The sequence below is a fragment of the Balaenoptera borealis genome (genome assembly GCF_965194805.1).
Source record: "Balaenoptera borealis genome assembly, chromosome: 17".
In the NCBI taxonomy this organism is placed as follows: domain Eukaryota; kingdom Metazoa; phylum Chordata; class Mammalia; order Artiodactyla; family Balaenopteridae; genus Balaenoptera; species Balaenoptera borealis.
The window spans coordinates 43,965,010-43,989,576 of NC_138876.1; the positions used below are offsets into that span (position 1 = coordinate 43,965,010).

Here is a 24,567-nt window from a genome sequence, read left to right on the forward strand (position 1 = left end):
TTTATTGTACCCTCTGTCTTCCTTGTGGAAAACAAAAGTTGCTCGTAGGTGGAGCTGGAACCTGATATCCTGTAGAGCTTATAATGCTTGAGTATGAAGGGATCTTAAAATAAGTAAGAGCCACTCCCAGTGTTATTAATGGGGCTGAAGGTAGGAGGGGTGAGACATCCCTCAGCCATCTCACCCAACCCAGGCCCAGAGGGAGGCTAACACTGGTAGCCAGTCCTGAGAGTTGTGCCTGAGAATTGTATGCATTCAGTGGCGTTGTGTTTAGCCAAGTTGTGGGGTCCGGTCCGCCAGTGTTCGAAAAGTGGAGTAGGTCCACTGGGTAAAAGGAGCCTTTGGGCTATCCTCTCATTCCTGTCATGCCCCTGCAGGCCAACTTGCCTCTTCTGCAGCGTGAGCTCCTCCACTGCGCAAGGCTGGCCAAACAAAACCCTGCCCAGTACCTCGCCCAGCATGAACAGCTGCTTCTGGATGCCAGCACCACCTCACCTGTTGACTCCTCAGAGCTGCTTCTCGATGTGAACGAAAACGGGAAGAGGCGAACTCCAGACAGGTGAGAGGGAGGAGGACCCCAGACCTGCAGTATGAGGGCATGTTTCATGTCATGTTTAAACTGCTGACCGACACCTCTTGCAAAATAATAATAAGCTAGAGTGGCCATCTAGGGAATCTTGCTCTGGCCTGGGGTGTTACAGAGTGATGAGTCTCTGGCCTGTGTCATTTAGCTTTTTGTGCAGGTTAATCTTTGCTACTTGTAATTTTTTTTTTTTTAAGTTTAATTGACCTACAACACTATGATATTTCCAGATGTACAATCTAGTGACTTGATTTTTCTATACATTACAAATGGTCACCACCACTGCTTGCAATATTAAAGGAAAAGGTAAAGATGAATGATATTCAAATATGCCAAGTGCCACTGATGGTTATTAGACACACAGTCAATACAGGCATACCTTGTTTTATTGCACTTCACAGATACTGCTTTTCTTTCTTTCTTTCTTTTTTCTTTTTCTTTTTTTTTTAAAAACAAATCAAAGGTTTGTGGCACTCTGCATGGAATTACTCTATTGGCACCATTTTTCCAGTAGCAGTTGCTCATTTTGTGTCTCTGTGCAATTCTGTGAGAATTTGGTAATTCTCACAATATTTCAGACTTCTTCATTATTATATTTGTTATGGTAATCTGTGGTCAGTAATCTTTAATGTTAACCATTGTAATTGTTTTGGCATATTTTACAAATAAAGTATCTTTTAAATTAAGGTATATACATTTTTTTTTTAAGACATAGTGCTACTGCACAGTTAAGAGACTACAGTATAGTGTAAACATAACTTTTATATGCACAGGGAAACCAAAAAAAATTGTGTGACTGGCTTTATTGTGATATTTGCTTTACTATGGTGGTCTGCAACTGAACATACATTATCTCCAAGGGTACCCCTGTATTAAAATTATCATTTACTATGTAATTCATCCCAACCACATATTTTACCCTTCAGTGTTAGGAAACTTGTTATTCTAAGTTTTCTCAAAACATGGTGGTTTTGAAATCTGGCCTAAGCACAATGCAGTAGCTATTTAATTTGGGTTTTATATGAACTAAGAGAAAATTTCTGGGAAGTTAGATGGACTGAGTGAAGATAAGAGTTAAGTAATAGAACTTATAGATGACATTTTTGCTGAAAAATTTTATCAGCCAATATTCATCCTATCAGGTACTCTGCTCTAATAACTGAGAATTCTAAGAAATGTAAAATAAAACCCCTTCTCCATTAAACCTTACGAATTAGTTGTTGAATAAGGCATACACATGAAACTTCCAATGTACCTTACTAAAATAATTTTCCTGAATACCTCAGCCTCATATATAAATATTTTCTAATACAGGAATATAAAGTCTTATCAGCATCTTGCATAGTATTTGTAAAATATGGAGAATCTTAAAATGAAACTATATTCAGAAACTTATTTGTTATATGCTTTGTTTCCTTTTTCTACTTATCCATTCACTCTTTCTGCATTTTATCAGGGAAGCATAGACCAGCCTTTGAGAGGTTAACACCCTGGCACAGATTCCTAGGAGCTTATGATCCTTGGAGCTGCTCAGAGACATCTATCTGTGACCAACTTAGCTACCCTTAAGTGTATAGTTGCTTTGCAAATCAGAATGTTATTAAAAGCCAGCCAGTTTACATACAGTTATTATATAATCCTCTGTTAAGTAGTTTTTATGCTACAATCTCTGGAATTTTTCTCCTCTTGACATAGGATCTCTTAATAGTTTAAAATGCCTAAAGCAAAAGATTAAACGTTAGTTTACTTCTGACGTACTGTAGACCCACCTCCATACATGACCTACCAACAGTGCTACTTTCTTATTTTCGCAAGTTGTATTTCCATAGTCATATTTAAGCATTTAGTACTTTAGCTTTTAAAGGCAGCTGCTTAATCCAGGTGTCTGAGTGGTGTGTCTACATGATACTAAAAACCAAGAAGCAGCCCAAAGATAGATGATTCACATGTGTATTCCTGTCTGATCCTAACCATTTACCCTGCAGGGAATCAGTACTACGTGCTGGTATTGAGATGTTTCAGCTCCATTTTTCCAAGATAGTGTGGTAAAGGAAATTAAGGAGAGACTAGATGGAAAATTGGGAAGAAGAATATTTATTTGGGTGGAGGAGAGGATAACGGAAAGGTTTAGATAGCTGTGATAAATGTAAAGGTAATCCTATAGGCAAAATTGGAAATGGACACAATCTATTCTAGAAACTCTAACTGCTAAATAACCATAACAGGCAGAATGAAAACTTGCTTTATCCACTTCTCTATATTCCCAGCACTTTTCTCCACTGGTTCTTTCCCAGTGTTTTATATGTGAATATACTGTGACTTTAGGCCTCCCTTGAACAGTGCTGAGGTAAGCCCTTGGCAATGTGCTAACATTGATATGGAAACTTCATATAAATTCCACAGAAAAACAGCGTTTTTGTTTTGATGATCTGTAGCTGTGTGTGCATGCATGTTTGCATTCAATCAGGTAGAACTTTCTTAAAAGAGCCTTCAGTGTTTTTCTCCCTCTGGTTATCCATAGAAAGTTGCTGGAGTCAGAATTCACACAGTTGCTCTTTGGGTGGAACATTCTTTTTCAAGTGGAACCCTGAAGTGTGCGTTATAATGGAAAGATGGCAAATGGATTTCCTTAGAGTTAGGAGGAAGGGTAATGAGACTATGTTGTGTAAATACATTTGTATCTTGTGGGAATTTGATCAGAGCCAAGAAAATATGGGCCTCTACAGTATTTCTTTGCATATATTTTCTGCATCTTGTTTGCATGTGCATTTTCCTCTTCTCTGGTTATTTATCTGTATATCCAGATCTACTATATGAAATTTTATAGAGTATGGAGCTGTTTGACAGCAGAGCTTTTTTTTTGTTTTACTGAATGTTTTGTTGGTGCATATGGTCTGACATGGATGAGCAGCCACGGTGAGATTTTGGAGTCTATTAAACTGGCTCATTAAAAAGATCAATCTGTTTCTGTAATAACACTGGGAACCATCAGTCAGTAAAAGAGGGAAAAACTGACACCTGAGGAGAAAACACATTTTGATAATTTGTTCGTGACATGTCACGAACAAAAGCGCGCTCTATATTTTGTTTACAACTTTGGGGCTTAAATTCTGTGATGATTGCTGGTTTAATCTACTAAACAGTCCTCACGTATTTCAAGGATGGGTTTTGGCAAATGTAACTTCTCATCCTTAAATGTGATTGTCACTGGTTATATTTTTTCTTTTTTTAAGCATTACTTTTATTTACAGAGAAATGAATACTCTGGGGAAGTCTATGGATTTTTTTTTTTTTTTTTTCCTGTATGGAACAGTAAAATTTATTCTACTTCTTTTAAAAAATAGCTCTAGGGTGAGTCCCTGAACAACTATACTAGATTTGTAGGTCTGTGGTAGAATAACTTAGAACCCAAATTAGACAATTTTCATTTAAAAATCGTGCTATTTTTTTCCTAAAATGTTAGAGAAAGTTAATAGAAAGTTCTGATTTCTATTCTTTGTTCATATGTAAAAGTTTACTGTTTATCTTGCCATTTTGTGATGGGAAAAGCTGAGGAAGGGAATACAGACCTTTTTTGGAGCTGATTAAATGAAGAGACCACTTTCAAACAGACTAGAAGTTGAGTCCTCTTTAAAACTGCTCACCATGATGGTCATGAAAACACAGTTTCAAATGGAGTGAGGAGGGAAAGAGCAGTTAGACAAAGGCTGCATTTTTTTGAGACTACAAAATAGTTAAAAATGACTACGTTTAAAAGGATACATTTTTTTTTTTTGTTAATTATCATTTGATATCTTTTCTCACAGCTTTGATGTTGCAGCTTTTGTTATATTTGTCTTTAACATTGTGCTCTCACCTGTCATGCTGATTTTCTGACTCAGAATCTTTCTGGCTTAAACTGAATGATCATTGGTTTTGTATGGGTAACACTGTCTCCACTGCCTTCCTCCCCGTTTCAAGTGATTTATGTTAAATATTAATCCCCTTCATCTATCTATCTCTATATCTATATATTTATATATAATCATTTTAATGTAATTATGCTTTAAATTACTCTCAGTTTAACACGTCTTGGTTTTTATTATGAAGGCCAGATGGTTGCATTAATATGTATTTCCTCCACCCCCAATTATTAAACATTATTTTCTAAAAAGATTTTCTTGAGCTTTAGAAGTATGTAATTTGTTAGCTGGGAGCAATCTTATAGATTTAGGAGGTCAATCCTTTATCTTGAGAAAACTAAGGCCGAAAGAACTTGCTTAAAGTTACAGAGCTTCTTAGTGGAGAAATTTACCTACCTGAAATCTTCCAGTTGCACAAAATATGATTTAATGTGCAGAATGTAAACAAGGAAAGCTTAACTAAGAATTGTGTCTTTTTCCCTCCTTACTTTCCCTCATTTATTTTTTCTCTGTAATTGCTCACGTGGGCAAATGCAACAGTATAATATTCTGAGGTTTTATAAATTTTTATAATGATAGAGGATTCACAGTAAGCCAGATTTCCTGGCTTAATGAGTAAACTAGAAAACACTGAATGTTGGAGGGTCATAAGGCAGTCATTTTGAAACCGTGTTGGTTGAATGTATAAGATTTGTCAGCAAAGAACACACCAGCTGAACCTATTAAATCCATTTTTCCTTTTCTGCAAAATGAATGAGATTTCAATATTTTTGTCTTTCTAAAGAGAAAAGATAGGTGCACTTTATAAGGAATTGTAGGGACTTCCCTGGCGGTCCAGTGGTTAAGACTCAGCACTTCCAATGCAAGGGGCATGGGTTCAATCCCCGATCGGGGAACTACAATCCCACATGTCATGCGGCACGGCCAAAAAACAAAGAAAAGAAAAATTATAAGGAATTGTAGAATTAATTGACTATGCAAAAAAGAATTAAATTTTTATTACCTGCCTCATTCAGTTTTCTGTGAAAAAACATAAGGGATTTATATTATATTCACACATTCTTGTTTTGTGTTGCATTTTTTAATGCATTCATCAGTTTCAAGAAGAGAGTAATCATCCCTGTAGAAATGATTTTTTCTTTTTTTTGTATTAGTCATATCAATTGTGGAGGCTTCTAGTGAAATTGCATTAAGTTGCATTTACATGATGAGAAAGATTGTGTGGCTGTAGAGAACATTTTGGTCTCCACACTCCAGCCTCAGCGTAAACTTGCTACTTATTTTTGCTGCTCTCCTAGGGTCTGGCTCTGCTGAACATTGTTCATGCCTTAGTCTATATTCTGACTGATGGTTTCTGTTCTTTGCACTAGTTCTTATATATAATAATTCTATTCATACTTTGCAGGCTAACTCAAGACAGGTTCTACTATTTGAATGAAGGCTTCCCAATCATGAATATTATAATAATGGTTACTATTTACTGAGCACTTAAGATGTGCCAGGCCCATGCTAAATAATTTACATATGAACACACAGCACTTATTTCCTGACAGTCCTATTGCATAGGTTCATGCTGGCTGGATAATATGTCTGAGGTCACATGGCTTGTAAGAGGCACTGATGGGATTCTAAACCCTAGGTTCTCTGACTTGAATGCCCACACTCTTTTAACTATGTTTGTAATACCCCAGCCTCTGAACGCCTCAACTTGAAAAATAAGTGCTTTGGTTAAGTTGTTGAATGCCAAATATGTGTTAGGCTCTTTATGTAGAGTCTCTCATATAGTCCTCTCAGTAGCTCTGAAATAATTGCCCCTATTCTGTGACTCATAGAGATTAAGCCTCCTCAGTTCGTATGGCCAGCAAATAGCAGAGCCAAAATTTGAAGCCAGCTCCATAGCCCCTGCTCTTTCAAATGTAGTGATCTTTTTGCCTTCTGATCTCCCATACCACTTTTGTACTCTTTTTATGGTACCTACTGAGTTCAGGTCCTGCGTAACAGTATAGAAGTCTTGTACCACTAACTAAACTGTGTTTATGGTAAAAAATTTCTTGCTAGCACGCTTCCAAAAAGCATGTAAGTCTACTACTAAACCATAATCTTAGGAGGGTGTTGGGGATCATGTCTTGCTTACTTTTGTATGTCCAGTAAAGCTCAGGATAGTGCATGTTACACATACCGGCTATCTAAAACAAAACAAAGCAAAACACCACAAACACAAAACAACAACAACAAAACACTAGTTGAACAAATAAATAATCAAAATTAAACTTTAATACAGTCGTTTTTAGCAGTATAGCAAATGGCCCTCTCCCCTAAGAGTTTTTTTGCTTTCTTGTTTACTTTCTTTCTATCATTTTAAAAGATGTGTCTCTGAAACACCTACAGCCATGAAAACAGCCAGGAACAAAGTGCCATGATTGATTCACTAACAAGAAAAAATTAGAGGGCTCCAGTTGAAATGTGTAGATGACAGGTTAGAATAAGAAAGCGTAGTTCCACAGGCTAGAAAGCCCAGAGATAAACCCACACACATGTGGTCACCTAATCTTTGACATAGGAGGCAAGAATATACAATGGAGAAAAGACAGCCTCTTCAATAAGTGGTGCTGGGGAAACTGGACAGCTACATGTAAAAGAATGAAATTAGAACGCTTCCTAACACCATACACAAAAATAAACTCAAAATGAATTAAAGACCTAAATGTAAGGCCAGACACTAAAACTCTTAGAGGAAAACATAGGCAGAACACTCTATGACATAAATCATAGCAAAATCCTTTTTGACCCACCTCCTAGAGTGGAAATAAAAACAAAAATAAACAAACGGGACGTAATGAAACTTAAAAGCTTTTGCACAGCAAAGGGAACCATAAACAAAATGAAAAGACAACCCTCAGAATACGAGAAGATATTTGCAAACGAAGCAACTGACAAAGGATTAATCTCCAAAATTTACAAGCAGCCCATGAGCTCAATATCCAAAAAACAAACAGTCCAAAAATGGGCCCAAAAATAGAACTACCGTATGACCCAGCAATCCCACTACTGGGCATATACCCTGAGAAAACCATAATTCAAAAAGATACATGTACCGCAATGTTCATTGCAGCACTATTTACGATAACGAGGACATGGAAGCAACCTAAATGTCCATCAACAGGTGAATGGATAAAGAAGATGTGGCACATATATACTGGAATATTACTCAGACATAAAAAGAGGAACAAAATTGAGTTATTTGTAGTGAGGTGGATGGACTTAGAGTCTGTCATACAGAGTGAAGTGAGTCAGAAAGAGAAAAACAAATACCGTATGCTAACGCATATATATGGAATCTAGAAAAATGGTACTGATGAACTTAGTGGCAGGGCAGGAATAAACACGCAGATGTAGAGAATGGACTTGAGAACGAGGGGAAGAAGAGGCTGGTATGTAGTAAGAGAGTAACATTGACATACGTACACTATCAAATGTAAGGTAGATAGCTAGTGGGAAGCTGCTGCATAGCACAGGGAGATCAGCTCTGTGCTTTGTGACGACCTAGAGGGGTGGGCTAAGAACGGTGGGAGGGAGGCTCAAGAGGGAGGGGATATGGGGATATATGTATGCATATAGCTGATTCACTTTGTTGTACAGCAGAAACTAACACAACATTGTAAAGCAATTATACTCCAATAAAGATGTATTAAAAGAAAAAACAAAAACGTGGTTCCAGACAGCAGGAGCAGTAGCAACTGAATACTTCAGCAATGGTCAGAAATTAGTGAAGACAAGGGGACAGTCGCTCCCAGGCAGTCTGACTGTTCAGCAGATGGAGAGCTCCAGGGACGTGTGCCTCAAGGTTTCCACCTTCTCCTTGGGGGAGGGAAGGCTCTGGGAACCCACAAATTGTAATCCTGAAGGGTCCAGGTATCTTGTTTTTGTCTGGAGGGGCCAACATCTACCTGCATCTATCTTATTTACTCCAGAAGGTGTTAGTCTGCTGCTCAGGAAGTTATCTCCTAGGTTGTGGTTCAGCAATAGAGAGATGGAAGGCACTTCCTTCCATGTGGCCCAGTAGTGTTGGTCCTGTGTCACTCAGTGCTTTGTTTTTCACCATCTAAACATCCCACTTCCTGCAGGGTGATATTTCTGCAAACATAGAAATCCCCGCAGGTTGTCCATGAAGAATCAGGTTTGATTTTCTTTTTAGGGAAGCAGGGGAATTTGTGATGTATTTTGTTTCAGATATATTATTCAATACCAATATAGGGTGTTATATCAAATACTTATCTAAACTCACCTATTTCCTAAAAATTCCTGAAGAGACCTTTGACTGAGTTGTGTTTTGAAAATATGATGCCCTAAATGACCACTCCCCCGCCCTTTAATTCAGTGTCTAGTCTTTCTGTGGAAGCCTTAACAAACTGCATGTGTTAGAAAAAGGAAGGAAGCTTTGTTTAAGATTAAGTTATTAATGTCTTTGGGCTTTACTTTAACAGAACTGTCACCTCCTGAGATTTAGATGTATGCTTCTTTCTAAAATACAAAAGTAAAGAATTGTTTTTTTTTTTTTTAAAGACTCAGCCAGTATCTCAGCCCTGGTTCTGGCTGAGATGCCTGCAGAGTAAGACGAGGGCATGATAAGGCCAAGATAATGTGTCCTGGGGTAGGGCAGAAGGACCTATGCCAGAGAAGCTTATGAGACCAGCAGCAGGACTTTTTTTTGGAGAAGAAAGTTATAGAGTGACTTTCAAGTTTCTATTTTGGTGGCTAAGTAGAAGGTGGCATAATTGACTGCTGCAGGAAGTACCAGAGAAAGACAAGGTCAGTTTAGACATGTGCCGTTTGAAATACATGTGGTCAGTTGGAGAAGTCAACCCAAGGCATGTATTTATTTGTAACAGGACTAATATCAGAATTTTTAAGTTTCTTCCTTGCCATTCTCAGGTTTATTATGCTGTACCAATTTGCTTTTCCCTAGAACAATCTTTTAGTGCTGTTTTCCCCACTTAAAAAACATTTTAATCTAGAAAAAAACTTATGTCTGTTCCTGTCATGTAAGAAATTGATTGGTCCTTTTATTCTAGTTATTGCCACGATCTTAATAATTTCTTTCTTCACTCTTCCCCATTTTCATGTTACTAAGGAATTGTCAGTGCATACTAGCCTATTATGACATTTAAAATATTTTATATAAAGGAAAGTTTTTTAAAAAGTTTGTTTTCTTTCTCAAATAAGTCAGTTTACAGCCTCTGTTTTGAGGAGCTTAGAGAGATCAGCCTGAAGTGGGGTATGCTGTAAATTAGGTTGTCTCTTAAGTGTTTTTTTTTTTTTTTAAACATGTATTGTTTCCTATTAGTTTCATTTTACTGGGCAGGAAACTGAAGCCAGGTTATCTCAGGGTCACACAGCTGAGTCCTGAGCAGTCTTCTACTCTTAGGACATCAGACCCTGAGAGAAAAGTGATTGGGATCTAATTGTTGAAGTAGTTAGGTTATATTCAGGAAAATTTCTCCTGGAAGGGAGATAGAATATAAAAAACAAACCAAAAAATGCCTTCTAGAAACCCATGAGACATGACAGACTTCCCACTAGAATTTGAGTTATTTTGAGAGTATGCTGGTATGGGACAATGAAAAGTATTTGTTAGTTTTGCCTAATACATTTTGAGAAGGTAAGAAACATTCAAATTTGGAATTTGCCCCCAGGCAAATGAGGTTTCAGATAGTTTTAGACATTTCTAAGAAGCAGACAAACAAATAGCAATTAAGTTGTTTTGGTTAGCTTTCTGGACATACATCCTTTGAATAGGGTTGGCTTTATAGGTAGACATGAGTCATTGGAGGAAGCACAGGGAGATGTCTCATAACTGTTTCTGTGGGCTGTTTGAATGCTTTGCTGCTAAAATATACCTACCTCTGTGAGGTGATGAGCTTTATTGTTTCAATAGCTGCAAGAGTGCTAAGACCCAGAATAGGGACTGTCACTGCAAGGACGTGATAGAAATGACAGGACAGACTCAGGAGCTAGCCCTGCTTCTTAGGACATTACTGTCCTTGCTTTAGGAGGGAAAAAAGCTTCAGTACAGGCTCATTGAAGTAATAGCACTGATCAGAGGGTTGATCTGACAGCAAAGATAAATAACGTATCTAACTACTTTGAAAATAGGAAGAATTCTTCCAGTGTTGAATGTTCTTGTTATCTTTGAACAAGGAGACACAAAATCAGTAAGTTGAGTTGGTTTGACACAATTGGATCAAAGATGTTTTGATATTTAGAAATGTTTTGATGTTTATATATCTAGGCTGCTATAAGGTATTTAGAGAATATTTTCTATTTTTGCACAAAAAATCAGCTGTAAATAGTACGTTGTTCAAAGCAAAGAACAGAGAAGTTCTCTGTTGGTTCAGGTGGTTGACTTAGACAAAATTTGGCCAGTGGACCATTAGATTTGTGTGTTTCGATCTACATAACCATGACCTTTTATTTATTTATTTACTTACTTATTTAAATTGAGGCATAGTTGATGTACAATATTATGGAATTTTCAGGTGTACAACATAGTGATTTATAATTTTTAAAGGTTATATTCCACTTATAATTATTATAAAATATTGGCTATATTCCCTGTGCTGTACAAATGACATTTAGAAATAAATATAGAATAACTGAATTGCAGAGTTTTCAAAGTAGAAGGGACCTCAGAAATTATCCTAGTCCAGTGGTTTTCAAACTTGATTTTAGCAGCTTTTTCCTTCAAAAATGAAACCTTAGGTGGAACCTCAACTTTTAAAATAGATAAGAATGATAAGTGGGTTCCTCTGGCCCTTTAAATCTTGATTGTTTGGGGTAAAAGCTCTTTATTGCCCGCAGAATCCCTAAGCACCTCAAGTGGCACAGTTTGAAAACCACTGATCTAGTCCAACCCTTTCATTTTACAGATGAGCAAACTGAGGTCCAGAGAGGTTAAGTGACTTGTCCAAGGTCACACAGCTAGTCGTGGAAGAGCCAGGACTAAATCTCAGGTCTCTTGATTCCCAGTCCAGTGCTCTTTCCACTACACCACACTGCCAGTAAGGTAGGTGCTGTGTTGACATTATATTCATAGCTACTAATAGTCTTCAGTATTTTCCAACTGATTTATGCTGGAAATGTTTATGCATTGAATGTTGAAGTGTATTATTCAGAAATGTGTAGGATATGGAAATACAGATTAGAATCACATAAATATCCTCTTAGAAGATATGTCTATCTAGAATGTTTCCATTCACTTTTAAAAATTATTTTGAAGCAGTGCATTGTAATGTTTGAGACATTTTAGTCTGGTCAGTGATCAATATGTATGGAGTCAGAATATTTTACTGTAGACACTTTGACAGGAGCAGCATTGAGACTTCTGTTTGACACTCCCATGGGGACCATGCCCTGCTGGCATTTCCAGTGTTGGACAGTCTCCTGGCTCCAGAACATCTTTCGCCAGCATGTATTGGGCATGTATTCATTTCCCATTGAACTCTGCAGTTTCCCTCAGTTCTTAGTGTGCCTGTACCTTCTATCTCTAACTCCTCTGTCCTTTATAATCTGATGTGTGCAAATTGTCACTGGGGCTCTACCCTAAAGGGACATAAAGGGCAATTCATTGTAGAATCCTCTAGCCCCTAATGATCTCTGTTGTCAAGTCAGTTTCCATTCAAATCCCTCCGGTTTTATCAGACAAAGACTATCCCTGGGCACTAGGAAAGTGGAAAAAGTGTCTAAAGTATCTAAACCTAACCAACCTAAAATCAAAAAAAGGTGTGCAGATGGAAATTCCCTGGCAGTCCAGTGGGTAGGCATTGCCATGGCCTGTGTTCAGTCCCTGGTCAGGGAACTAAGATCCCACAAGCCGCACGGCAAGGCCAAAAAAAAAAGGGCACGCAGAAATCTGTAGCTACTGTGATTTGGTAGAATTCTTATGGGGAAATTTCCCAGGGAAAATAGATGGTGCCACTGGTCTAAGGATAGAGAGCTGGTCTTGTGAGGAGAGCCAGCTACTAGGTAAAAAATTAGTTTGGGAGCTGTGCTTGCAGTCAAAGTGGAGGTGATGCATTCCTATCTTACAGACTATATTGAGTTCATCTCTTAGAGATACATTCAGTCAGAAAATACTTCTTTAACCCTACTTCTGTTTGAGAATCTAGGAGCAGTTATCAGGTCTCATTTATAGAATGTGTTCCTTCTGAAAGACAAGTACAGTTTTGTGTATCACATGATGAAATGCAGTCAGGGTGTGCCTTCCCTGCCCTAAGATCTCATGACTTCACACAGGTCACTTGTGCTCTCCGGGCATGTGTTTCCTCAACTTTAAAAGAAAGGGGTTTGCCCCGATCTTTCTTCTAATCCCAGCTAGCTCTGTATGACTGCTGATTGATTATCTTGGTAGCCCAAGGTAATGTCAGTCCCAGACATACATTGTTTTATTTCATTAATTCAGTTAATTCAGTTTGATCAGTGCTTTCTAATAGAACTTTCTGACATCATGGAAATGATCTGTATCTGTGCTGTCCAGTACCGTAGCCACTAGCCACAGGTGGCAATTACACTTGCAGTGTGGCTATTGCCACTGAAGAACTGGATTTTAAACTTTATTTAACGTTAATTCACTTTTTTTAAATAAATTTATTTATTTATTCATTTATTTAATTTTTGGCTGCATTGGGTCTTCGTTGCTGTGTGCGGGCTTTCTCTAGTTGAGGCGAGCAGGGGCTACTCTTCGTTGCGGTGCATGGGCTTCTCATTGCGGTGGCTTCTCTTGTTGCAGAGCACAGGCTCTAGGCGCGCGGGCTTCAGTAGTTGTGGCACGCGGGCTCAGTAGTTGTGGCTCGCGGGCTCTAGAGCACAGGCTCAGTAGCTGTGGCGCACAGGCTTAGTTGCTCCGCGGCATGTGGGATCTTCCTGGACCAGGGCTCGAACCCGTGTCCCCTGCATTGGCAGGCGGATACTTAACCACTGCGCCACCAGGGAAGCCCTGTTAATTCACTTTTAATTTAAGCAGCCACATGTGGCTACTGTATTGAACAACACAGCTCATAGATGTCCTCTGACACGGAAGTCAGACACAGCTTGGATCAGTGCAATAGGTATACCTGAAGAATTCACCAAAAGAGTGATGCTGTTGTACCTTGATGAATCTTCACCAAATACAGTTGATCCAAGGGTAATTTGTTAGAAATCAGGTGTTCACTTTTGAATGAAAATGTTATATGCAGAGTGGAGATCTTGCTTCCTCTTATTTGTGACCGAACCACATGAGCTTCAACTGAAAGATGTTTGCTAATTTGATGAGAAGTGGAACATTTTCTCCTGTGCAGTCATGTGATCATTTAGGCCTCAGCATGGGTTTTAGTGAATTCCCACAGGTCTAGGAAGCTGAGTTTAGAAAGTTTCTGGCCAGTAAAAGAATATTCTGTTTATATTACAAGTTCAAATATGAGTGTCCGAACTATGCTGGTTTCTGAGTACATTATGAAACAAACTCTTTTTCTTCCTCCCTCAGAACCAAAGAAAATGGCTTTGACAGAGAGCCTTTGCACTCAGAACATCCAAGCAAGCGACCATGCACTATTAGCCCAGGCCAGCGGTACAGTCCAAATAATGGCTTATCCTACCAGCCCAATGGCCTGCCTCACCCCACCCCTCCTCCACCTCAGCATTACCGTTTGGATGATATGGCCATTGCCCACCACTACAGGGACTCCTATCGACACCCCAGCCACAGGGACCTCAGGGACAGAAACAGACCTATGGGTAAGACTGAAGGATCTCTTCACTTCTTATGGGACTGTATGCTTTAAGACTTGCATCATTACTTCTCAGCTAAACTTGAGGCTTGATATCTGTGATGGGGTAAAAATTCCCTTTCTTTCTATAGTGTCTCCTTTATGAGAAAACTTTGTTGGTATTACTGTGTCCTTTAACAGCTGTGCTTTCTCTCTCTTAATTACTTACGTTCTTTGTGACAGCAGGGTATTATTTTGCGGGGGGGCATCTAAATACAACCTCCTCAACTGTATTAACATACGCAAAACAAGTGTTTAATTTTTTTTTTAATATGAGGGATTTCGTATGTAGTTACTCTGCCACAAGTATTTTTAAAAAATCAGTTTCTTTCATTGTATCTTTTATTTGAGATAGTCTCAAAGTTTATTTTGAGTTTTCCAGTCTCTGTGATAGTCTGTATTTGAAAAATACAATATGGTATTATGTCGGTGGTTTAAGTCAACAGATGTTCTTTGAGGAATGATTTAGTACTTTTTTTTGTTTTCCAACTTAGAAGTGCCAGTGATTCAATTTAGTGTTGACAATTTAGTGTCAAAGATCAGAATACCAAAGAAGGAATGAGTTTGGGTAAATACATGTTCTGTTTGCCTGTGTTCATTCCTTCTTTGCATAAAACTGTTGGAAGTGAAGCATTTAGGAGACATTGTCTTCTAAAGAACAGGTGCTCACCATGAAAAATAAGAAGGAAGACAAATAGGTAAGTTTTGATACATGATCAGTGTTTGAGGTGATAGCATTAGAGCACTGTTCCTGTTCCTGGGGCTTCTTGAATTCTTGATTTTTGGCGAGTCAACCTAGTGATAAACTGAGAGCAATAGTTAGCCCTCTCTCTTGTCTTTTTCTGTCCCCTGAATCCATGCTGTCCAGCAGCAGGACTGCCTTTACCTCTTAGCTAGTTGCTGACAAACTTCCCTGACATGGGACGGTTTGGTGGGCAAGATACTGGAAGCAGCACAGGACGAAGTCCAAGGAGAAAAGCAGAACACAGAGCTGAGGGCGCAGAACTTGGGAAGCACGGCCAGTTCCCTGCCTGAGTAGTAGGACAACGGTTTTTTTAGCCACAGGCAGAGAACGTGTGGTGAGCAGAGGTTTATGTTAGACTTCTAACTAGGTTAGTAGGACATAGGGGCTTCCATATGTAGGGTCTTTTGCTTGAAAACACAACCCTCCAAATGTTTAGAAAGCAGAAAGGGAGAGTCAGGGTGAGGGGAGGGGCGATGGAGGCCCTGGATGTGAGATAGTAAAATAGTAGTTTCACTTCCCCACAACATCATTTCTACATTTATATAGTGTGTCAAATGGCTAAGCATATAATTTGTGCTTTCTTAATAACCAGTCTGTCTAATGTTCTCTCAGGTACCATTTCGAAGAGCTCTCAAAAATGGTTATGTTATTTCTCAGTCTGGATTGATATTTTGACCCTGAAAGCAAATGCAATAACAGCTCCCTTCAAAGCAAAAGCCTTGCCATTTATTTATGACTAATGCCCTCAAACCATGATTGCTTGTTTTCAAATAGAAGTGGAGTCATCAGGTCATTGTAAGACCAATTCAAGATACCCCACTTTGTAAGTGCTAGGAAATGGCCTATTTCTCAGGCAGCAGATTCTATTTTATGAAATATTAGTTCCAGTACACTACAGAGTAATCAACAAGGAACTAATTATGCTTATAGTCAATGATTATGTTTTCATCTAGTAATATAAAATATTCCTTTATGGGTTATATCTGTACCCACTGGTTTTATGTGATTTTTTTTTTATCAGACCATGTTCCTTACCTTCTAATTATATTAGCTTATAAAACTAATAGTGCTAATCTTTATAAATATACGCAACTACTTAACCGTCCCTGAAGTCTGGCATAGCTTAGTATGTGTTAAAGTAAAGTAAAACCTTGACGTATGAGTAACAAATCATGGTGTTACATCAGGCTGCCATTTTGAGAATATAAAAATTGTCATAAATGTATACTTAGTCTGGTACGATTTATAAATGTCTATTATATGTAGAGACATATTTGCAGAGACGTGTACTCACTAGAATCTTTTAATGAAATAACTTTACAGGCAGCATTAGTTTATAACTAAACTTAGAGTTTCAGCCTAGTTAGGAATTGGGTAAGACTCAACATTAGTGTCAGATTGCCCACAAATGAAAATGTGTTTTAATGAGTCTGAACTGTTTTCCCCTAGTACATCCCTCTGGTATTATGGATATAAATAAAAATTGTGTGGTGATGAATATTTAAGTATCTGAAATAGAAAAATTAATAAATGTAAAAATTTGAGTTGTTTTATTTTTTCTTTTTAAAGATTTGGCTGTATCCAACAAATGACCTTCAGAGTTCAAAAGCAGCAAACATATGAGACCTGTATTTTTTCACCAAGTACTTGGGCTCAAACATGTTTCTAATGTACTTATTATTTTTCTGTTGTTGTTAAATGAGATGATGCTTAGCACTGTTCCACAAATGCTGTTATCCCATTAGCCACAGACATCCTATTGCTCATTAATATTATTCCCGGTGGTAGAGCTCATGTCACTATTGATTTAATCTGCTGAATTTTTGAAACTTTTAAGATCTCTGAAGTTCTTGGTCTTTATATAGGTCAATATAGTAAGAAGCCTCCATCATGAATCTTAACACTGCATTTATATCTTTATCACCCTCCAGTTGTTTTCTGTGATGACTCATTTCAATGGTAGTGGTTTTTCCCTAAAACACAGGCAAAAAATAAGTCAACAAAAATTACATATTTGCAAACATTTCAACTTGAAATTGTCACAACAGAGAATTAACTAAATATTACTCTTCTCCAGTGTCTTTTCTATTATGCAAATTATTAAAGCTTATTTGCAATTTTACTTTTTTACCAATAGGTGGCATTGACAATTTTAGCTTTAAAAATGTATTTCAGAATATATTCTAATTGGAGAGGAATGGTGCAGTGTTTTATATTTAGCTTTTAATTTAGTCTGAGAAAGCTGACATGTATGTGTCACTTCCATCAGCTATAAATTAAATTGTATTTCATGGTTGGCTGAAAAAAGTCATATGACTCATTATCTTTATTTCGCTAAATCAGCTAAAAGGGGATTTCTAACCACTCAGATTTCACAAAAAGTGAAATGCAGTGTCTCATAACTTTTATTGTCATTTAACTCCTACATAACTCCCTCAGAAAAAGAGCCTAGGTGTCTAGAAGCCTAAACCATGTCAAACTTAATTTGCTATTCAGAGTAACAGTGAGAACTGGCAACCAAAATCAATAGTTTTAATTGTTTAAAATGGCAAATCTTGCCGTAGCCTGGTGCCTTTCCTTGATAGTAGAACATGAGGTGTTTTACACAATTTGTCAGAAGAGCCACACGTTTCTAGGTATCTCTGATTAGACCCTTTCACCCTGTCCCTTTAGGAAGACACATTTATTTTTTTATTCTGATAAGCATCCTTGCTAATTGCTCATGTTCGTTACTATTGTTCTCACTTGGTAAGTGTTTCCTTATTACCTTTTCATGGTAGCATCTTAACTGTGATGCTAAAGAGCATTAATATTTATGCTGTGGACTACAAATTAGGATTTTTAGTTTCTTAGCTTGGATTTATGGTATTTGTCCAAAATTATATCTGGTATGTTGATTTTGTTTTCATAGAGGATATCCAATTTATTTTTATTTTTTACTTTTTGATAAATTGAATGAGTATATTTTGCTTTTATGTTATGCAAGCCCTCTCTTCATGGCGTAATTTTATCACGAAGGTGTATGTAATAAGATTGTGTTCATTTATACTATGCTGAAATGTGGAATAGTTTTACCATGCTTGTTTTAGAAAAGCATATCCCTATTCATGTAAAACAATTTATGCTGTCTTTGTTTTTAATGCAGGAAAGCCACACTTTGAAACCACTTAATGTATACTTGTGGTTTCTTGTATTTATTAAGATTCAGGATATATTTATATTTTCGCTTAGGGAACATTATATGGATAACTGGCTCAGGGCTTGGTATCTCCTCATGTGTAAAAGAAATGGTTCTGACCAGATGACGTCTAAAATTCCTTCTAGTTTTCTAACATTTTATCATTCTATGAGAGACCCATGAGGTAATTCTGAATCTGAATATGACTCATGCCTCCGTTCAAAAATCAAATATATTTTCACATCGTTTAGTTTGCCCACATAGTCTTTGCTAAGTGCCTATGCGCATATGGATTATGTCCTTAATGTTTTAGGGTGATTCAACCTTCTTTATATTTATAGGGTTGCATGGCACACGTCAAGAAGAAATGATTGATCACAGACTGACAGACAGAGAATGGGCAGAGGAATGGAAACATCTTGACCATGTAAGATGTTGGTAATCATTTCAAAAAATGTTTTGAAAACAACTGGAGTGAGGTGACATGATAAAAGTGTGGGGATGCTTTGAAGGTATTTTCTGCCATCCTTGAAAAAGTAATAAATGAGAATGTTTAAAGTAGAATATAGGATTTGATTTCTAAATTGATATCAAGGCCACTTATATAAGAGAAGTGTTTAGATCATGGAAAGGATTCCCTAAAGCCAGATCAGTGGGCTGCTGTTTTATTTGTAGAGAGTTATTGAGTTTATCCAGTAATGGGACTAGTATTTGGAAAGATGGGTTTACTTCAGCTGAAATCTCCCTGTCATGCCTCCCACATTTTATTCTCATTCCTATTGAGTTAACTCATCTATTGGATCTCTGTTTCAAATCTAACCTTTGAAAATATTAGACGGAAGCCTTCAGAATAAAATAGCATTTTTCATTGTCCTAAAATAGTTTGTTTCACTACCCACCAAAGTCTTTGAGTTGTGGTGATTGATATATCCTTCCTTTCTCCCCCTGCCCATTTCTCCCATAGCTGTTAAACTGCATAATGGACATGGTAGAAAAAACAAGGCGATCTCTCACTGTACTAAGGCGATGTCAGGAAGCAGACCGGGAGGAATTGAATTACTGGATCCGGCGGTACAGCGATGCCGAGGACTTAAAAAAGGGCGGCAGCGGTAGCAGCAGCCACTCCAGGCAGCAGAGTCCTGTCAATCCAGACCCAGTGGCGTTAGGTATCTTTTCTTCAGATGGACATATTGAACAGATACTTCTTATGCTATTAATGCTGAGTTTATTTTTAACTCGTCTTCAAAAATAAAGGCTATACAGGGAATTGTAGAACAATAAACACTTTATATCCTCAAATATGTCTTGTCTGTTAGGCAGATTGGCATAGAAAGAGGCAGTTACAAAAATTAAACTCCTTTTCTAGGTTAATATTTTGGGCTTATGACAAAGCTTCAAAGCTGGACCAGAATTTCACGTGAATCACTAAAATGCGTGCTCCTTCATAAAACAGCCCTTTGGACCCTGTCTCCAACCTGCAAAGACAAAATCTCTGGGAGTGGGCTTGGAGCTTCTAGCAGGCTCTCCGGGGAATTCTGCTGCACCCTAGTGTTTGAGAGTACTTTATCTCAAAACCCTTCCAGGAAGAGACCTAAGGGCTCTGTAGTTTGCCCACTGCCACTTGAAAATTAGTGATAGAGATGTAGCTCTTCCATGACCTGAACTTAGATTGCTTAACCGTGATTTTATTAATTCTAGTAACTTACAGGACTATTAATATAGCAACACTTTAGAAATTGAATGCATACATGTAGCCGTATTTAGTATTGAGATTTGGGAATTGTTGGGGTTATAAATATAAACAATATAAATTGTTGGGGTTATAGGTTATAAATAGAATTGTTGGGGTTATACTTGGTTTCTTTACAAGTATATGGAAAGAAAATTTGAACCTGAAATAATTTTTGAGTGGCCTGTGGACTTTTTCCTAAATGAATAATAAGCTACTGTCATTTACGTTGCTGGCCACTACTTGTATATACAGTCTGAGTCAACTTAATGGAGATGGATTTGTGTTGACCCCTGTTCTCTCATCTCATTTTTCTTATGTGTTTAGCCCCACACCTGCTACCTAGCTTAGGTTAGGGTGCAGTCCATGCTGTAAAAACAAAACTAATTACCTGTGTGCAGATTAAGCTCGTGACTTTGGCCTCATTATCATCCATGGCTGATTATCAAATATTTAAAACTTGAAGTATATTATCTGGCTATTGATCACATTATCTTTTTTATTTAAATGATTCCTAGTCAATAAAGTTTCCTTTGCACTTAGGTTCGTCGATTCCTGCTAATCCCTGAATGCTGAATGTCTATTGCCATAATAAGTATTAAATAAAGGAAGATTCCAGGTCACATAATTTACCCAACAGACATTATTCTAAAGGATATTTTAAAGAAAAAAGTGTTATTTGTTAGCTTATGTTAAGGCAAGCAATGAAAATAGGTTTAAGATTAATTTGAACCAAATTAAACCAAACTGTTTAGAATGGAATAAGCATCTTGCTTTTTACTTCTGTATTGTGAACCAAAATTAGCTAATAATAATAATAAAGAGAATATTTGTAATCATCCAATCTAGGCAAAAATTGAGAGCCTTAAATTAAACAAAACTTTGGGAGTAAAAATATCCATTTTAGCTGGCTCTATTGAACAAATTCATCGAGTCAGTGCTTGTTTGTTGAACCTGGCTTTCTGTGTGCCAGGCATCATGCTAGGCACTGTAATACAGGAAAAATGTCTTAATTCCTTCCTTTGAGGAACTTTTGAGCTAGTGGAAGAGATGGGCAAGGAGACAGCTAGTGGTCGTACCAGCAGGCCGCTCAGTTCAGTCCCCTGCACTGACAGGATTAATATTATCTGCTGTCCATTGTAAAAGAAAAATTTCAGAAATGGATAGGATTTCCGACCTATGTGAGTTATATTCAGCACACTGAACATAGGACCACTATCATATAATCGCCTATAGTCACACATTCTAGTGATGCAAGTGTTCATCGTTCTCCGGGAAGCTAGGTTTAGTTTCCTTGTTATGTAATCAAAAGAATAAACTTGGTTTTAAAAACTCCTTAAGAGTACACAAATTACATTACTTTTAATGATGCTTAATGAATTCATATTTTTGGTAAAAGAGAGATCGCTTTGGTTTTAAGCTTTTATAGATTGTAGTTTTCAAAGACTACAAGTAGTTCATTTCTTTGTTGGGACTCTGTTAAAACAGTCCTATTCTTTAGGGACACAGAACCCTAGATTGCGTTTTAAAGAAACTTACCACAGCCATAGGGAGAACCTGTCAAGAGCCATACAGTATGCAAGTTTTAGCATCCAACAGTTATATTTCACTGGCGTCTTTTGCTAGTAGATTCCTGAAGTCTTCGAGTTCCATCCATCTTGTGAGCTGGGCTATGGCTATAAATAAGGCAGGTAGTTTGTAATCATGGGGCACAATCATTTACATTAAGTGCTTTCTGAGGTTTTCTCTTAGGCTTTGGAGTCGAATGTATTAGTGTGTGTAATTAAAGGATTAAGGATATTGACTGATAAATTTATGGATATGGATTTATGGATATAGGCATATGGATATGCCTAAGAGCTCCATATCCTATGATTATTCTGCATGTGTTTCTTTTAGCTACATTCTCTTAATTCTTAAGCTGCTGTCTGGTCTCAAATGAGACCTTCAGAATAATGTTATAGAAGATATCTTTAGTTCAAAATATTGCCCTAGTCACATTCCTATCTTAGAAACAATGACAACATTTAGTCATACACTCATTTTTAGCATTTTAAATTGTATTTGACTGTACAGAGAAAAATGTAACTTCCATGACTGTTGTGTTGTGTTTGTTAAACTCATTCCCATTCTTGCTTTTGAAATACATCCATAGTATTAAGTCAGTTTGAGGGATTGGTAAGATAACATGATTAATCTATTGCTAATTGAATTTTGGGAGTTCCCCCTAGATATTAAGTAAAGACTATTTTAAATGAGTAGCCTCTTAAACAGTTTTAGAGTTGAGTACACACTAAGTCCATAATGTTATTTCTACTCTTTAAGTAAAAAACAGGTTGTTATCTTGAAGGACTTTTGAAATAATACACTTTTCCTTGAAATAATAGATTTTAATTATTTGTATTATTATTATAACTCACTTGCTTTCCAGGAAAAAACTCCAAATATCCAAGTCTTAAGAAAATTAGAAAACTATTTTTTTAAACAATTTTTAATTTTTTTAAAACAATTTAAAAACTAGTTTTTTAAACCTCAGAAAGAGGTTTTTGTTTTAAATGAAATGATACATCAACTTGATCTTCACAGAAGGCTTAGAGATTCGTAAGTTTGTTGATTTAATACCACCTCCTGCCTCAAGTAATTGGTAGAGAAATTAATATTTTAAAATTCCTTTGGCTGACAAGTTTTATCACTGTCACATGATTGAATTATAGAGTTTCTCATTACTGTCTCAATGCTCAGGAAATCTAGCATGAAAGTTAAAAGGCACAGGGTTTGAGCAGATGTCTGGATCTGAATCCCTGGTTCTTCTTACTAGTTTTGTGACCTTTGGCAAGTAACTCTCTGCCTCAGTCTCTTCATCTGTTAAGTGGGGATGGTAACAATACATATTTCATAGGTGTTTCTGCATTAAATGAGTTAATAGTTATACAGCATATGGAACAGTGCCTGACACATAGTAGATGTGATATAACTAATAGCTATTATTATGATTTCTAACATGGAATCTCACAGTTTAGAGAGTAGCGAGCAGTACATAAAATTAGTGTTATTGCTTGGCACACAAGTTTATGAAATTATAGTAGATTCTTAGGTATTTTTTCATTCCGAAAGTATTTCCAAGCAGTAATGTTTAGGTGGCTAATTTATTTAATAGGCACAGAAACAAGAAAAGGGGAATTCCATCTTAAATACAGTAAATCTATTGTACCTTTGGGACCCTAATTCATAATACAGAGCTATAGAAAAATAGTTTACTCCCATCCAAAGGAATATATTTTTCTACTTCTATACTATCAGATTATAAAAACCACAAACAAGTTATTCAGTGTATATCTGCATATAAAAGCTTAGATTTTATGTACTTGTATTGATTCCTTTTAAATTACATCATGGAATTCATTTCAAGACAATGCATCTGAGCTCCTAATGTAAAGTGCCTACTGTATTTTAAAGAGTCTACTGTATTTAGTATATTGGGTTAAAAAAGACGTGACTACTAGTTAAATATGTCCATCTTTGAAAAACAAGAATAGATGGTTGCCTCCTACAGCATTAGGTATTTTTATTGTTAAAGATGAAAATCCTAATGTAGTTCTTGGCTTCTAGGTTGGGTTGGGCTTCTGAACATAAAGTTGAGATTTCTGGATTTATTATCCTTTAAAACAAAAATAAGTAACATTTCTAAAGATGAACTCATTTAACCCTTCCTTTCTTTTGATGGTTTTTGTAATAAATATTATCATGATCACAGCCTCATTCTGCCCACTACAGGATGAAAGCCATAACATAGGTGCTGCCAAGCTTTGAGCATTGCTGTCCTGGGTCATATGAGGTCACATTGGTTCTCCAAAGGCCATCAGCTCATCCCTTCATGTATATTGATGGCGGCCCTTGCTGTATCTAGTATCCAATGGTCTCCATCTGTCGTAAGTGTAGTGCATCTTCCATCTCTTCCATACATCATAGATTGCTTGTTCTGTCTTTTCACATTTCTTAAAACATTTCCCCCACTTCGACTTGGTCTCCTCATTTCATAGATATATCTTCTGGGGGCTCCCCTCCTCCTCTTCTTTCATCCCCAAGCAGTTTGCATCCCAAAGTAAGCTAAACTTAATTTATAAGGTCTTTTCTATAATTTTTCCATCTTTCAATAGTTACATATGTATACATTTCACATTTTAAACCATCTCGTACAGACTCTTCTGTTTTTGTTTCACCACTACATTTTAGAACAACCATCTATTTTACAGCAACTGATATTTTATAGGTGGTCAAGATTTAATGGTTAAAAATTAGCTTCTTCAGAATCTGAGCCTTAGAATGTTTTGCATAAGTTTGTCTAGATTCACCAATAATCTAAAATAAGAAAGTCTTAAGAGAGAAGTTGTCTCTTGTAATATTGATCAATTTCAGGATTTGTTTTGGTTTTTTAAACTCAATTTTGCATATGTGGACTCTGTTATTGCTGCTATTTAATCAGAAGAGAAAATATTAAATTAGTCATTCAGTTTCTGTAGCTATTAAAGTACTATTTGTCAGTGCATCAAAATAGTTTCTGAGCAGATCTCTACTGTCATCACTTCATCCTTTCTGTTGGTACACTGATGCTTAGCTAGGACACAGT

At 36.9% G+C, this 24,567-nt stretch overlaps 1 protein-coding gene and 1 long non-coding RNA gene across 8 annotated transcripts in view; both read left to right on the forward strand.

Annotated features, from left to right (window-relative positions):
- Window positions 1–24,567, forward strand: part of LOC309614706 — a 411,347-nt gene that overhangs the window by 138,541 nt on the left and 248,239 nt on the right. The window lies entirely within an intron of this gene.
- RUNX1T1 (RUNX1 partner transcriptional co-repressor 1) overlaps window positions 1–24,567 on the forward strand; it is a 142,544-nt gene that overhangs the window by 90,239 nt on the left and 27,738 nt on the right. For all 7 annotated transcript variants that reach the window (XM_082363323.1, XM_082363326.1, XM_082363328.1 and 4 more), the window contains 4 exons: window positions 378–559; window positions 14,006–14,256; window positions 18,553–18,638; window positions 19,176–19,377. In XM_082363323.1, coding sequence (XP_082219449.1) covers window positions 378–559; window positions 14,006–14,256; window positions 18,553–18,638; window positions 19,176–19,377 — 721 coding nt within the window. The remainder of the gene's footprint in view (window positions 1–377; window positions 560–14,005; window positions 14,257–18,552; window positions 18,639–19,175; window positions 19,378–24,567) is intronic.